General features: G+C 42.0%; 3 protein-coding genes across 3 annotated transcripts; all 3 read left to right on the top strand.

Annotated features, from left to right (window-relative positions):
• Positions 1-1742: 1742 nt before the first annotated feature.
• Positions 1743-3897, top strand: LOC121179505 (odorant receptor 131-2-like). Its single transcript, XM_041034392.1, has 3 exons — positions 1743-1790; positions 2517-2636; positions 3088-3897. The coding sequence occupies exons 1-3, from the start codon at positions 1743-1745 to the stop codon at positions 3895-3897; spliced, it is 978 nt and encodes a 325-aa protein (XP_040890326.1).
• Positions 3898-5455: 1558 nt separating this feature from the next.
• LOC121179504 (odorant receptor 131-2-like) lies at positions 5456-7445 on the top strand. Its single transcript, XM_041034391.1, has 4 exons — positions 5456-5556; positions 5754-5892; positions 6200-6625; positions 7185-7445. The coding sequence occupies exons 1-4, from the start codon at positions 5492-5494 to the stop codon at positions 7443-7445; spliced, it is 891 nt and encodes a 296-aa protein (XP_040890325.1). The 5' UTR covers positions 5456-5491.
• Positions 7446-8455: 1010 nt separating this feature from the next.
• On the top strand, positions 8456-13493 carry LOC121179851 (odorant receptor 131-2-like). The gene is made up of 4 exons (XM_041034933.1): positions 8456-8612; positions 8767-8907; positions 12401-12665; positions 13052-13493. The coding sequence occupies exons 1-4, from the start codon at positions 8467-8469 to the stop codon at positions 13469-13471; spliced, it is 972 nt and encodes a 323-aa protein (XP_040890867.1). The 5' UTR covers positions 8456-8466; the 3' UTR covers positions 13472-13493.
• Positions 13494-16082: the final 2589 nt, after the last annotated feature.

Raw genomic sequence — 16082 nt, 5'->3', positions numbered from 1 at the left:
ATATCTCATATGCACAAATAAAAAAAGTCAGTGTGATGGGGTGACACCAGCAACGTGGCCTGAGAGACAGGGGGATAACATCAGTGACACATCACCATCTGCTGGATGTGTGTGGATGAAATTTCATGCACATGTTCACAGTCCACAGAGAAATAACTCCAATTTAGGGGCGAATGCAAAATATATCAGTGTTCAGCAAATGAGAAAATCACATTGTTATTGTTCAAACTGGAATTTCAGCTGATGAATGATGATGCAGAGACAGAGGACCTGCTTCATGTCACATCTCTCTCTTTCTCTCTCTCCCTCTCCGCCTCTCCCTCCCTCACTCAAATTATCAACTGCCAAAATCTCCAAAATGAAAAAAAAAGTAAATTATTCAGCAACTATTTTGATCAGTCAGACAAAACAAGATTTGAAGACATCACAGTAGACTGTGGAAAACACTGATGGACATTTTTCACTATGTTCAGACATTTTTTTTTTTTTTTAGACCAACAGTTATTTGAGTAATTGAGACCATAATCGACTGATTAACCAATAAGGAAAATATTTGTTGGTTGCAGACAAACATTTCTGAACACATGAGGAAAACTGGTGACGATGCTGCGGCTCACCTGGTAAATCTGAACTTAAATGATAAAAAATCAAAACAATGATGTTAAAGTGCAAATAAAAAAACAACAACAACAACAACAACAACAACTCACTGTCATCGTCATAACCACCACGATCATGTTCATCTTTCCTCTGACAAACAAACGAGGACGATGGGAAGAAAATTAATTAAGTCCTGTTTCTTAATGTTTATAAAGACTCATCTGTGAAGCTGTGCCAGTGTCTGACCTGGACTCAGGTAGGTGGGACAGGGTGGAGGCAGTGGTGGTGGTGGTGAGGCAGCTCATGACTACAGTCTTTAAAATGAATATTACAGCGTGAGTTTGCTCATTTAAGTCAGGATTTATTTAAATTACATCTTATCTTTAAAATGTAACTGCAGCACTCTTTCCATTAGTAGATGCTTTTATTTGGAGAAATATAGATGATAATTTATCAAATAAGTATATAATACTTAACCTGAGCAACATAATGATTCTTTCTGATTCATTTACATGTGTTTTGTACTGAAAAATACAACAGTGATGCTTTTAGATTAGTTTTATAATGTACCACCAGAAATGAATAATTCTGTAATTAACAAGTAACATTTTAAAGCCTTTATGTGCCACTTTTTCATAATATAAACTAAATAATTAACACTAGTACGTTTAATATTATGTATGAGTTGATGCTCATGTCTGACAGGTAGTGAGGGAGAGGGAAAAAAAATCATGCTGAAGGAGAAAAGTTATGAAATTTAAATGAAGCAGGGATTAAATGTTTTTTGTATTTAGGAAACATTTTGTTATTGTTTTAATTTGCAAAGGAAACTTCAGCGTCAGATTTTCAAAGTGCCTCAGTAATAAGAATAAAATCTCAGATTTACAGCAACAGAACTGCATTTTAGTGGGAAATCTTTCATTTTCTTTACCATGTGATTTTCTCTAAAACAAACAAGTGAAAATGAAAAACATTTTGTCTGCTCCTGAGTTCTTAAATATGTGGTTGAACCAGTGTACGAGCATCATAGACAGATTATCATCCGTCTGATTATATGATGCAGTTTCAGGGTAATTCCTTTATTTGTTTTTGTCTCTGTGTTTTCTGTGCTGTGTCCTCTGTGTCTCAGGTCTCAGTAAAACATGAGCTCATCAGTGGGTCCAGGAGGCAACATGACTTTTCCCTCTCAGGTGAAGCAGCTGTTTTTGTGCCATTTGTTCTGGACTGAAGTATAAGTGTCGTTGATTTGCCTGCACTGTACAGCTGTTCTCACTACTTCAGTTTAAAATTCACGGCTGCAGTTAAAAGTCTCGAGCCATTTAATTCTTAAGACTAAAGAAAGAAAATGTAGTAAAGTTAAATTTCTCACCATGGGTTTTTTTGGATCTGTCCACATCTAAAATGAAAAAGTAATTTTATTTTGTCCCTGCTGTTAGAAACTTTATGGCTCAGACACTGAATCTGTGTCTAACTGAAGCCTCTTCACACACCTGGTACCTCCGACCCAAACACCGAGCCTCAAACAGAACTCATGTTGTGTCCTGTACTCCTGCAGTAAACATCATTTTAATGTCAGCTCGTATTCGTGGACAGTTAAGTCTTTAAACACGAGCTGACACATTATTTTCAGATCTCAACACTCACATTTTAATGTTTGCTGATAAAATATTTTCTTTACTTTGATGAAAACTTGACATTTAACACAAGATTTCATATTACTGCAGATTTAATATGCAACACTATACTGACTTCTGACTTATTTCAACATTGCTTCTGTGTGTGAAAGTATGAGAAAGCAGAAACCTCTGAGTAAACATCACAGCAGACAGAGACAGAGGTTCTCAGGTGTGTGATGGTTCAGTGTGTCACAGTCATTTCTGTTTCCTTGTCTTTGGCTCCCTCTGTCGGCGGATCAGCTCACGCTCATCAGAGACACCTTCACCACTGCATTTGTCAAGAACCTGATCGTGGTTCTGGTCTGGCTCATCCTCAGTTACATCAATGGCACTTTGGTTACCACTTTTTTCAGACACCAGGTACACACACACACACACACACACACACACACACACACACAAATACATACACACACGCACACAGGTATTCAGGTAAAAATAGTATAGCTCACTGCAGAAGCTGGAACCAAAGATTTTTAACATCTTTGCTTCATAACTGATAAAAACTGATTCCTGAATTTTTTTTAAAATTCGTTTTCTGTTGTTGACTAATTAATTCGTGGTTGATTAATTATTCTATACATTTTTCAGGCCTGTTAAATAACTGTTCAGAAAATAATCCTTAGTTTGAGTCCTACTTTTTTCACTTTATCACCACATGATCAGCCATAATCATCATCATCAAACTTCCCTTTCCTGCAGACTTCACTCTCACTCCCATCATGCCTCTCTCTCCTCTCACACCCTGAACTCTAACAAACCGTGTCCCTGAACATTTCACTGCCCTCCCTCTTCCTTCGTCTTCCTGCAGGCCTTTTACGAAGACCCTCGTTACATCCTCTTCATCCACATGGTGATAAATGATGCCATCCAGCTGACGGTCACCATCACCCTTTTTGTCCTCAGCTACATCTTCTACAAGATCAACGTCTCTTTCTGCTGCTTCTTCATCCTGGTGGCGGTCTTCACCACCAGAAACACCCCTGTCAACTTAGCTGGCATGGCCATCGAGCGATACATTGCCATTTGTGACCCTTTTCACCACGCCCAGATCTGCACGGTGAGGAGAACTTACATGGCGATCGGGCTGATCTGGTTTCTGTGTGTGACTCCAGATATCACAGATCTGTTTGTGACGCTGGCGACCGAGTCCCTGAGCTTCTTTCAAGAGTCGGTTTTCTGCTTGCGCCAGAATGTGTTCAAAGACCCGATCCTTGCCTACAAAAGACAAGCCTTCGATATCCTCTACTTCTCCTGTGTGTTTCTGATCCTGATCTTCACCTACTTGAGAATCATGTTCGCAGCCAGGGCCGTGTCCACAGAGAAGATGTCGGCCCAGCGAGCCAGGAACACCATCCTGCTCCACGGTGTGCAGCTGGCCATGTGCCTGCTCTCCTACATCTCCCCCAGCGTGGAGCTCGTCCTGCATCTCATCTTCCCCGGCCGCATCCTAGAAATCAGATTTGCAAACTACCTGATCGTCTACATCCTGCCTCGGTTTCTGAGCCCGATCATCTACGGCGTCAGAGACAAAAAGTTCAGGAAGTACTTCAAGATGTACCTTCTGAGCAACAGGTGCAGGGAGAAACAGAAAGTGGGCCCCCAGCACGAAGACATGTAATTTTACAGCAAGAAGGTTTGAATAAAAATATCCACTCTGGTGAAGCAGGCCTTATAAACATCAATGTTTTAATTAAAATGTGAAAATTTAAAACACACACACACAGAAACACACATACACACATACACACATACATACACACACACACACACACACACACACACACAGCTACCCTACAGATGCCCTAAATGAATTACCAAAATAATTTCTAATGTTTCTGTAATGGTTAACACACCAGTATGATTCATCAGTCACATCTCACATGCAGCTGGTGCTCTGCCTTAAAAAATAAATAAATCAACAACAATGACTTCTGTGTTTCCAAAACCAAAAAGATTTGTCAACTGACTGATCGCAAATAAGTTTCCACAAAAAGATCAACACACGGTGGGAAATACTATGAGCTCATTTTCTGTTTTTTTACTTCAGAATGAAGAATCTGATATGAGATCTGATCAACTGTTGGAATAACAAACACAAAATAACTTTTTTTCTAAAGTTTTCACTCGTTAAAAATCACACAACACTGACACATGTTCTGTTTGTCTCCAGCTCAGGGACCCTGAGTCTCCTCATGCTCATCACAGGGAACCACAACATGACCCTTAACCCATCCCTATGACAACCTGATCAATACACACACACACACACCCACACACACATCCATATATATGAGAGCTCAGGCAGCTGGAGGAGGTCACTGACAGTCAGTGACTCACAGCACAGACAGGGCTCTGTCAGTTTATAGCCTCTGAATGTATTTTCACTGTTATCACTAATTCTTGTTTCGCTTTGTTTAGTTGTTTCTATTAGAAGGAAGTGTGTGTTTGTTCTTTATAAAAAGTTTGAAAAGGTTTTGTGTCACACACTCGTGTTGATCTTATGGATGAGTTTTTCTCTGGTCTCATTTCACATGTTCATTACAGAAAACTGAGCGAATGTTTATAAGATGCTGAATGAAGTAAGTCTTAAAGCTTGTGTACAAGGTTTGTGTTTTCATTTATGCTGTAGAAATGTTGAGTTGTATTATTGTAATTTTATACATAATAGTGTAAATTTACAATAATACAATTTAATACATTCTAGTGTTTCAAAATAAAAGCATGCTCTGCCTCACAAAGTAGTAACAAAATGAAGAAAATCAGACTTTGGATTTTCTGTTTGCGTTTTGTCTTGTTTTGCCAAAACTAAATGTTTTTAATGGAACTTGAAAAGTTTGGTATACCTGAAAAATTTCCTCTGATCTTCCTGCAGAGTTCAAAACACCGTGAGCCATGAACTCCTGACGTGAACTGTGGCTGTAGGTGTGTTACGGATAATTATATAAACTGTTGATGCATGTTATGTAAAAGACAAACAAAGAAAATTGCAAATTCATCCCATTTACTGTCATCTGTGCAAACTTTTGCAAAACATCAGATTTCATTTCTGTGTTTCTTCAGATTGTGAGGAGGAGACGTCAGCGATGCAAAACTCCACCTCCTCCAGCCCTCTGGGCCTGATGATGAGTAATACCAGCTCTGTGCTGACAGGGGGCGCTGTGGATGTGAATAAAGACAGCTTCTCTAATGCTCTGACCAAGAACATAGTGGCCATGCTGGTGTGGCTGGCCCTCAGCATCATCAACAGCAGCATGGTGCACACCTTCCTGCGGCACAGGTACGCACCGACACCGTGACCATGAAAACGTGGTGACTACAGACACACACGGTCACCTGAACTGTGACCCCGGACCAAATTAGCTGATTCACTGATTAATCGATTAGTCCACACCCTCGTTCCACCTTCTAATCTAAGCTGCAGCCTGTAACCTTTGATCACACCGTGCTCACACACGTGTCCGTCTCTGACCCCAGCCTCTTCTATGACAACCCCCGCTACATCATGTTCATCTCCATGGTGATCAACGACGCTCTGCAGCTGACCCTCGTTACAGCTCTGTACGTGGTCAGCTACATCTTCAGGAAGATCCACGCCTCTGTCTGCTGCCTGCTGGTGAGTCCTTACAACATCACCTTTAAACCAGATGCTTTCTGATAAACCAGGTCATGTGCGAACAGGAGCCACATATCAATATGTGGTAATTCAGAAAAGTTGATTCTCCAAACTTTGCTCACAGGACTGATGGTTATAAACACAAGGCACAATCCTTTTAAATGCAGCCTTAAATCTTAATCTAATTTTTTAACATTAATAAATATTAGTAAACCCTGTTGAACACAGATGTACACCTCTCACAAACAAAGCTCTACTCCTCTGCTGCTCCTTGACTCCTTCAGCTCCTCCACTGTGTGTCCCCCAGATCATGACAGCCGTCCTCACCACCCGCTCCACCCCTCTCATCCTGGCCGGCATGGCCCTGGAGCGCTACATCTCCATCTGCTTCCCCCTGCACTACAGCCAGATGTGCACCGTCCCTCGCACCCTCCTCCTCATCTGCATCATCCTCATCCTCACAGCCACCCCGCCCATCACCGACCTCCTCATCACCATCGTCAAGGAGCCCCCGAGTTTCTTCCACACCACCATTTTTTGCGACCACTCGCTTCTGTTTCGCGACCGGTCCATCTACTACAAGAACTGCGTGTTTGATGGGACGTACCTGTCCTTCGTGGCGCTGACGCTGCTCTACACCTACTGCAAGATCATGCTGACAGCACGAGCGGCCTCGACGGGCCTGGCCTCAGTGAAGAGAGCCAGGAACACGGTGCTGCTGCACGGGGTGCAGGTGGGTATCACAGGAGGAAGAGCGGTGAGCGGCTGTCCCTCCGAGAGCTGAGAGGCAACGCAGCACCTACAGACCCAGGGCCACACCTGAAAGGAACACAGACATTATTTATGTAATCACTCACATCTGTGTAGAACAAGGCAAAACGTCCACCATAATAAAAACCTACTGAGACAGAGAATATGGACACGTGACAACCAGAAGGGCAGAAATTGAGAATAACATCAGAAAAATAAAAACGTTTTTATGCATTTTTACACATAAAATTCATCATGTACAGGCAAAAATATTCATCCAGGTCAGAACTGCTTTTACAAATTAACGGAGTGAAACTGAGACTCAGAAAGTGTCAGAAAGCTGCGGTGAGGCGAGGCCTTCAGGTGTCTCGGTTCGTCTGACCAAAATGACGACTGATCAGTTTTCTGTCTGATTAATTGATTTAACAGGTGTTTTTCAGTTTGAGAAAATTGAAATATGATTACGGATGGGACTGACTGGAAGCTCAATCGTTAGGACACGTTAAAGTTTACTCAGGTTTTCCCACACTCTTGTGTTTCAGCTGCTGCTGTGCATGCTCGCCTTTGTGGTTCCCTCCCTTCAGGCTGCTCTCATCTCTCTCTTCCCACACCTGAGTCTGGAGATCCGTTACATCTTCTTCCTGCTCGTCTACATCATCCCCCGTTTTCTGAGCCCCGTCATCTACGGCTTTCGGGACGAGCAGTTCAGGAAGTACTGGACCCGGTACCTGGCTTGTCGGTGCCGCAGTATGATACGGGTCAGGCCGGTGTTACTGAAAGTGAACTTGCATCAGGCTACCTGAAGTTCACCTGACAGTCAGTCTGTGTGAGCTCCGGGTTCAGTCCGGGAGGATTTGAGTCGCTCGTTGGAAATGAAAACTGTTTCAGAATAAAACTGTTTACGCTCAGCTTCCTGTAAATGAACCTTTAAATAATCTCAGCTCTGTGCTGAGATCAGGACACATGGCTGATTCCTACCAGGGGATAAACTCCTGGTACGAATCTCAATTTGTTTGGAACCCAGACAAATAAAGACCATTAAACAAAGCATGATGCGAACTGTGATGTTTTCATCTTACCGCTAAGCTTCCGTATAAAGCCCCCTTCATACTCAGACACAAGTCATGTATTTGGTATGTTTACATTTCCACAGTATTAGAAATCATTAGTGCACAGCACATGTCATGATACAGGGAGCTGGAGGAACAGGAAGGTGGTAAACATCTGATCTGTGATCAGCTGCTTATGACAATAAAGGTTATTTTTGTTAATTCAAACACTTACATCACAACGCCCCCCCCCCCCCCCCCCCCCCCCCCCCCCCCATCTCTACACAATAATCTCATGTCACTGCATTATTAGCACTGAAATCTATAAAACTCTGCCTCTTCCTGTTCGTCTCAGTGTTCACAGACAGATGATCAGACCTCGACACAGGAAAGTCTTGTGTTGAAGTGAGTTTGATTATTTTTACTTTATCTTAAAAAGTCAGTGACTGCGTTAAAGTAGCAGAAGAATTATTCTGTGTTCAAGTTAACATCTCACCAATAGAAATATAAAAGAACCATTGTTAGATTTAATATTTGCTCATATTTTTTTCATCATCATTCTTTAAAATCATCCTGGTTCTTATATTTTACATCCTTTCTCTTACTCAGATGATTAAATTAGACACCCAGTCTTTGAAAAACTTTTTATGTTGACTGTTTCCAGCAGAGCAAGAAACAGCCTAAGAGGAAAATATGTATTCCAGGTTATTTATTAAATCTGACTAAACAATGAGATTCTAGACAGATTGTGTTTCCAGCTCCCACAGAAGCGAACATGAACTCAACCAGAGCTATGGACAGCCTGAACAGTGCTTTCTCAAAGAACTTCATCACCTTTGCTTTTGGTTTTATCATCAACTGCATCAACGGAGCTTTTGTCTACACCTACTTCAGGAGCGAAGCCTTCCAGCGGGACCCCAGGTGAGTGAGGACCACGTGTGATTTGCTTCTTTTCTTTCAAATACAAAAAATAAAACTGATGAGATTTAATATTTCGATCAGCTGAAGAGGCCAAAGTCTGATTAGCTCTGTCTGTCCTCTGTCTGCACCTCACGTCCCGTCCTAACTGCTGCAGGTACGTGCTGTACATCCACCTGGTGATCAATGACATGATTATGCTGACAGTTTCTGTGGCGCTGCAGATCATTACCTACACCGTTCCCCTGACCTTCGCTCCCTGCTGCATCATGCTGCTCATCTTAGTCACGACCAACAAGTAGGTGTGTGTTTGTATTCCAGGACAAAGTGTTTGTGCACTTCTGTCAGGTTTTTCTCAAACTGGAATTTTCTCTCGGTAGGCTCTGAAAATAAGAGCAAACAAGCAGAGCTTTGAAGGAGGAAATGTGAATACGAGGAGTGAACCACCAAGATCTATCAGTTATCGATCAGATTAATCAGATAGTTAATAACACAACAAACTATAATGTTTGGAGAACACTAGCCCCTGTTTGTGGCCAGTGTCAGTGTTTTTACATCTGAGTCACAGAGCCCAAAATCTGTTTTTCTGTAAAACAAAAACCCAGCGACCTTTGACAAACTGAATTTCTGTAAACAAAACTTCCTGCTGATCTCTAAGTATTTCCAGATTATTCTTCTAACCAGCTGGATGAACAATATTGTGTGTGTGTGTGTGTGTGTTTTTTTTAACTTTGTTCCTAACTTTCAGCACAAGTATAACAAAACAAAAAACGAACAAGAAAATTGTTTCCAGAGCAGCAGACTGTCACTGCAGGCTGGAATCAGTGAAGCAGTCAGGCAGTCAATTATTCAGGCACACCGATCAACAAACCAAATATTCATATATACATGAACAGTAGAGCTGCGGTAATAAGGTAATAAGTTAAACCGCGGGGTCTTAAAAACAGCAACGGTATCAGTTTCAATAACGTCAGTAAAAAAATACAATACACAGATATAGGATATAAGGATTAAATATGAAACATAATTTATTTAATGTCTTGTGTGGTTGAATTTTCAGTTTTACTTTTGGCGACGTTTGATAAAGTTGCCAGTTTGGCAGCGTTATAGGTTACAGGCCACCGGACAACGTGACCGGCAGGTTTTCAATTTACCGGAGAGATGTTTTTATTAAATGTTTGTATTATCTGAATTTACTGAGCTTAAAATGATAAATGATATGCAGGATATATGAGAATGATATCAAAGCATGTCAGTTTAGAATCTTTTTACTAAAAAGTACAGGCTGTATCAGATAAAATAAGCGCCGTCAACTGACTCCCACAACCTCTAAAATAAAGACTGCACAAAGCTGCGCTCTGTGAACATGAATATAAAGAAAGTATTCTCAGATAAAACAACTTGCAAACTAAAAACACGTGGACTGGCTCAGACCATTTTAATAACGCGGCGTGCTGTTAACTTGAAATATAGGCTGTTTTCAAACAGCCTATATATGCAATAAAAAATATATTAACAAACTGAAAAAGATCCCTTGACATGTTTCAGGCTTTTTAATGCTTTTTTGCAGCAGTGAATTGTCTACAGGCTACAGCAGCTGAATTAAAATCAAAGTGTTCAGTGTCTCTCTGCAACTTACAATGCGCATCATCCCATAGGCGCTGTTTGGATGCGGCTCTGCAGAGAGAAACCTCTCTGTGCTGGCGCACTGGAGACGGGGTCACGCAGGCCAGTTTTGGCTGAAATCTCTAATGAGAAATTCGCATGCTGCTGAGAATTGTACTTGTACGGAATATTTTCAGGTTCAGTTTCATCCAACTTTTCATACCGTCAAACCTCCTCCACATTTTATCCGTATACGTTATTACCGTGACCTGGGTTTCCGTTAAAACGGTATTTTCTAACCCCGCCGGTCAAAATGTCAGGTGAAAATATTCCCTACAAGTATAATTTGAATTTTGGATCAAAGACATTACAAGTGAGGACAAGTCTGCAGCTACAGCCCCGCTCAGATGCCACAGCAACAAGACGCCATCGCTTTTTATCACGGAGGCTTGAACTTCTCAACAGCGAATTTCTCATTAGAGATATTTCATCTACCCTGAGTGAGCTAAACTGGCCCAGACAGTCTGCGTGACCCCGTCTCCAGTGCGCCAGCACAGAGAGGTTTCTCTCTGCAGAGCCGCATCCAAACAGCGCCGCATGTATCATTACCACATGCATATCATTGATAATTTTAAGCTCAGTAAATTCAGATAATACAAACATTTAATACAAACATTTAATAAAAACATCTGTCCGGTAAATTGAAAACCTGCCGGTCACGTTGTCCGGTGCCGAGTTTTTCTAGTGGAAACCCTGAATGAAAAATGATGAACGTGAGGCTCAGACGGTGTCAGCAAACTGTGGCCTGTGACCTGTAACACTGCCAAACTGCAGAGGTCTGTTCTTCTTAGGGACCAGCTCACCTGTGCGACCAGCCATCTCTCTCTCTCTCTCTCTCTCTCTCTCTCTCTCTCTCTCTCTCTCTCTCTCTCTCTCTCTCTCGCGCGCGCGCGCTGTCACGTAATGACGTCACGTTCATAAACTTTATCAAACGTCTCCAAAAGTAAAACACATTATACTAAACTAAAAGTGAAAATTCAACCACACAAAGCATTAAATAAAAAATATTTAATATTTAATCCTTATCTCCTAAATCAATGCATTGCATTTTTTTACTGACGGCATTGAAACTGATACCGTTGCTATGTTTAAGACCCCGCGGTTATTACCTTATTACCGCCCAACTCTACTTTTAGTCTAAATATTGTTGAAAAGTACTTTTATTACATTTGATTTTTTTTTCCACCACAACTGAAATTAGCAGCATGAAAGCATCATTAACACACCTGACAAACAACCAAGCGAGACGTGAGCTCGGCCACAGCAGTAATGTAAAACTAACGCAACTAAATGAACCATATGAACCAGCAGCCTGTGAGCAGAAACCAGCAGTAAATACAAACAGCCAGTGACCTCAGCAGGCTCACAGAGGCTCTGCAGAAACAATGGACTGTTTGTTATGAAGGTTTTTTGTCAAAACAAACTTTTTTTCCCACAGCGGAACAAATGAGTGTTCAAATTCACACACAAACACCGGGTAGCCTGAACACACCAGAAACAGTTCTACAAAGCACACACATCCCAAACTGAATGAGTTTTCACTTCACGGACAGAAAAGCTCATCACCCTTCGACACACACATTTTACCAAACTCAGACTCTTTACAACAGCCTACCAATGAAACTGTACGGTTTAAATACGCTACTGCTAAGTGGCGTACTTTGGGAAAAAAAACAGCCGGTTTGCGCGGGAAACTCACCTGGAAGGGGGTAATTAGGTTCAGGTGTAGTGTTTCCCTCCTGTTTCAGTTAGCCGCTCTGTAGGGCATGATAAACGGCTAACTGAAACAAGCGGCTGACGAACAGGTGAAACAGGTGAAAGTCTTTTCACCTTTTCAGGCCGAGACTTTTGGCGGGATGTTTTTTAAATGAAATCATACCTTGTTAGCAGCAGAGACGCCACCAGGTGTTTCCCGCAGAGCTTCAGTGTGAGCACAGTGGACCAAACCGGAGGGCGGGGCTCCGGCTCTTTAAATAGCCCGCCTTCACCACGGAAGGTGCGTTAGATTTATGTCCCAGCGAGTAGAGGAGGTCACCAGACCAGGAACTGGTGGAGACAGGTGAAGTAACAGTCCCTCAGGAGCTAACAAATCATTATCACACAGCTTTCTCTCCGTCTTCATCCAGGAACAGCCCTCTGAACCTGGCCGGCATGGCAGTCGAGCGTTACATCGCTGTTTGCAGACCTCTTCATCACGTCCAGATGTGCACGGTGCAGAGAGCCTATGCTCTGATTGCACTGATCTGGGGCATCTCCTTCATCCCCGCCCTCACAGACATCATCATCCTCCTCACCACTCAGCCCCTCTCTGTCTTCTCCAGGACAGTCATCTGTTACCCTTCCTACATCTACAACACGGTGCACCACAAAGCTCAAAGCCTGGTTGTCCAGGTGAGGTATTGATCGTTATCAGTTCAGTTTATTTATTCAGATGAAGTTCTCTTTCACAAGAGAGACCCGTTCACAAGTTATAGATCTACATCAGGACAATTTATTTACACAAAACAGTCAAACACACTAATTAAAACGGCCACAAATGTTATTAAAATATATAAGTAAAACTGAAATCACTTAGATTAATACAGTGGGAGGACATGGTTCAGTTTCATAGATAATGAACTCCACATAATCCATAATTCTGAACCATATCCATTAGATCTCACCTCAGAGCACAGACAGGTCACGATGATGACATACAACATGTTATCATCAGTGTAAAGATGGGTGTTACAATGTTGAGCTGACCGTGGTTTTGTGTCTTCACGTGTCCCCATCAGGTCCTTCTGTTTTCCTTTGTCTTCCTGACCTTGATCTTCACCTACCTGAAGGTCCTCTTCGCTGCCCGGGCGGTTTCTGGTTCTGACCAGGCCTCGGCCAGAAACGCCCGCAACACCATCCTGCTGCACGGAGTCCAGCTCCTCATCTGCATGTTGTCGTTCTTGGCTCCCCTCATCAACATAGTGTTACTCACCACTTGGCCCCATGACCGCACCAAAATCCTCTTCAGCGTCTTTCTGTTTACCAATGTGCTTCCACGTCTGCTCAGTCCGCTCATCTACGGCGTCAGAGACAAGAAGTTCAGCAGCCACATCAGGTTGCACTTCTTCTGTAATAAAAAAGAAAAGAAGCTGAATGCGGTGGGACCACGGAGAAGGACAGGTACCACAGTGAATGGCCTTCAGAAACTTCATCTTTAATTTGTATGTTTTGGTCCATGATCTACAATGAATGAAATGAATGTTTGATTTTTATTTTTAATGTTTGATGACTAAAATATTACTGACAAGGGATAAAGGCTACATTTGGGTTAAAAAAAAAATAAACTTCAGCTGCTTTAGCAATAATTTTTGATTGTTATTTTTGTAATTTTTGATTGACTGTTTCAGTTCTTTACCTTCAAATGATTCTAAACCTATTAAAGCTGGTGAGGAAGAGAAAAGGCCCACGCGTCCACACTGAGATGTAAAACCACATTTTGGCCACTAGATGGATCCACCATCACAGACATGTCTGTGAAATGTGAAGCTTTGCATTATGAAACATTAACAGTTGCTGCTGGTCAGGACAGTTATGTTTTCTTTTCAAACTTTCCTCACATTTTGTGGTTTATATTAATGTTTAACAAACAAATACAAAAAACAACACTTTTTTTCTGGGTACAGGTGAGGGGCACAAAGGGCTCAAAGGGTGGGTAAAGGAATTTTTATAACACTGTGAAGACCTAAGACAGATATGCTGACACATTTCATCTTTTTTGGGGGGTGGGTTGTTTTTATTTTATTTTATTTTATTACTGTTTGCAGCTATTCATTTGTATTACATTTCTGTATCCTCACCAAATTAAAGTTGGTCACAGAAATAAATAAAAACAAACACAAAATAAACTCATCTTCTTTTATTTTCTGAAATCAACAGAAACCTTAAACAGCTTGTTTAAAATGTCCTGGATTCTGTTGTTTGACTCTGTGATGAGGAAAAGTGAAGAGTCAGCTGCACAACTTTGTGGGAAACTTAAAGCTTTTGCTTGCAATGCAAAACGTCTCTGAGGACATTAGAGGCTTATTACAGTCATTAAAAAATAATGAGTTCATTAAATGACACCTGAGACTTCCCAAAATTTCATTACGGACCACTAATGCACACACTCCTAAAATCCCAGTGGCGAGACAGCGCATCACAGTGATGCCACAGGAAATTAAATGAACCAAAAGGCCACTTTAAACTCCGCACTGACCGCAGCGGACTTCGTCCCGGTGAGGACGGAAACTCTCCGAGCGCCGCAAACGCATCATAAAACCAACTCAGTGCACGCGCAGTGTATTAAAGGTATTTCTCGATCGGAGATGCGATCGTGTTCCGGAATGTGACGGAAAAAGCCGAAGACTGTCTCAGCGAGAGACGGGCAAACGGTGGTTCAGATGGAGGAGACCTGCGCGCCCGCGGCGGACTCCGCCGTCTGTCCCCTGCAGTTTCCGGCCACAGACAGACGGAAGGCTCGCCCCTGAAGTTTCCAGCAGAAGAAGCTCGTCGTCTTTTCTCACTTTGGACCATTTCAGCCACGAAAGTCTGAAACTTATCGGCGCATCATGGGGTGAGAGTGACCCGTGAGGAGGAGGAAGATCCGGTGATGAAGGAGCGTCGTGACAAAACTCACACGTGAGTATCAGAACAGATAGAATACTTATCGTCATGGTAACGCTGGAAATCTAAACACTTTATCTTTGATTTAGTGATTCATTCCATCAGCTGCTGCTCTGACACTTGACCTACACTCGCCTTTGCCGTGACTCGTTGCCTGAACGTGTTTACTGGAGTTTGTTATCGCAGGTGTATTTTTCCGCCGCTGTGATTTCACGCCGCTGCGCTTCCTTGTGTTGAATTATAGATGAGCTTTATTTCTGAATGTGCACCAGCTCCCCTGAGGTCTCAGCGTGGGCCCTTCGTGTCATTACACACAGAGAGCCGCTGCCATTTACTGTCGTTTCCATTTTCTTATAAAACTCATAATTTAATATTATTCACATTAATATACAAGTCACTGTGCAGCAGGTCCACAGCAACATTACCACCACAGATCACACTGTGGAACTACACTAAGATAAATATATATTAATATGTTATATTCAACATATTCAGATTTACAATCTGTTTTTAAAGCAAAGATTCTCAGTTTGTATATAAGTATATATAATAGGAAAGAAATCACTGTATGAGACTGTGAGTGGAGACTTCAGGCTCAGATCGGAGCTGAGTCCAGATTAAAGACTAAACTCATTTTTCATCCTAAACAAACACGTTTATTCTTTGGTATAAAAACATGATCTCAGCTCAAAGGTGAACCGAGCTGCTTCCAGAAGACATGAAGATCATGGGATGTGGCTGAAAGCTCTGACAGCTAATAAGCCAACCTTTAGGCTTAGATTATTTTGTAACGTAAACATGGTTTTGTTCCTTGTTCATTCTGCTTTTTTCCCTAGAAGGTTATTCCCTGTTATTGCTGCATTATAATGTAATGCAGCAGTAAATGTGTGTGATGTCCCCCCTCTGCCCAGGACCTGCATGTGCCTCATGAAACTGCAAACACTGTATGAAGACTCACTCAGCATATAACTCCACACAGACACTACAGTGATTAAACCCTGTACTGTAGCTTTACCAGTCAGCACGTACACAGACATATAATCCACCTTCTGATAAACCTGCATCGTCTAAATCCCTTTGGCTCTGCAGAAGTTTGAGTCTTCATCTAATAACGGCTGGGAACCAACGTCCAAATTAAAATGATAACTAAAACAGAAGCAAGTCCAA

Source organism: Toxotes jaculatrix, chromosome 3 (genome assembly GCF_017976425.1).
Source record: "Toxotes jaculatrix isolate fToxJac2 chromosome 3, fToxJac2.pri, whole genome shotgun sequence".
Taxonomy (NCBI): Eukaryota; Metazoa; Chordata; class Actinopteri; family Toxotidae; genus Toxotes; species Toxotes jaculatrix.
This window is presented reverse-complemented; position numbering and strand designations above follow the sequence as displayed.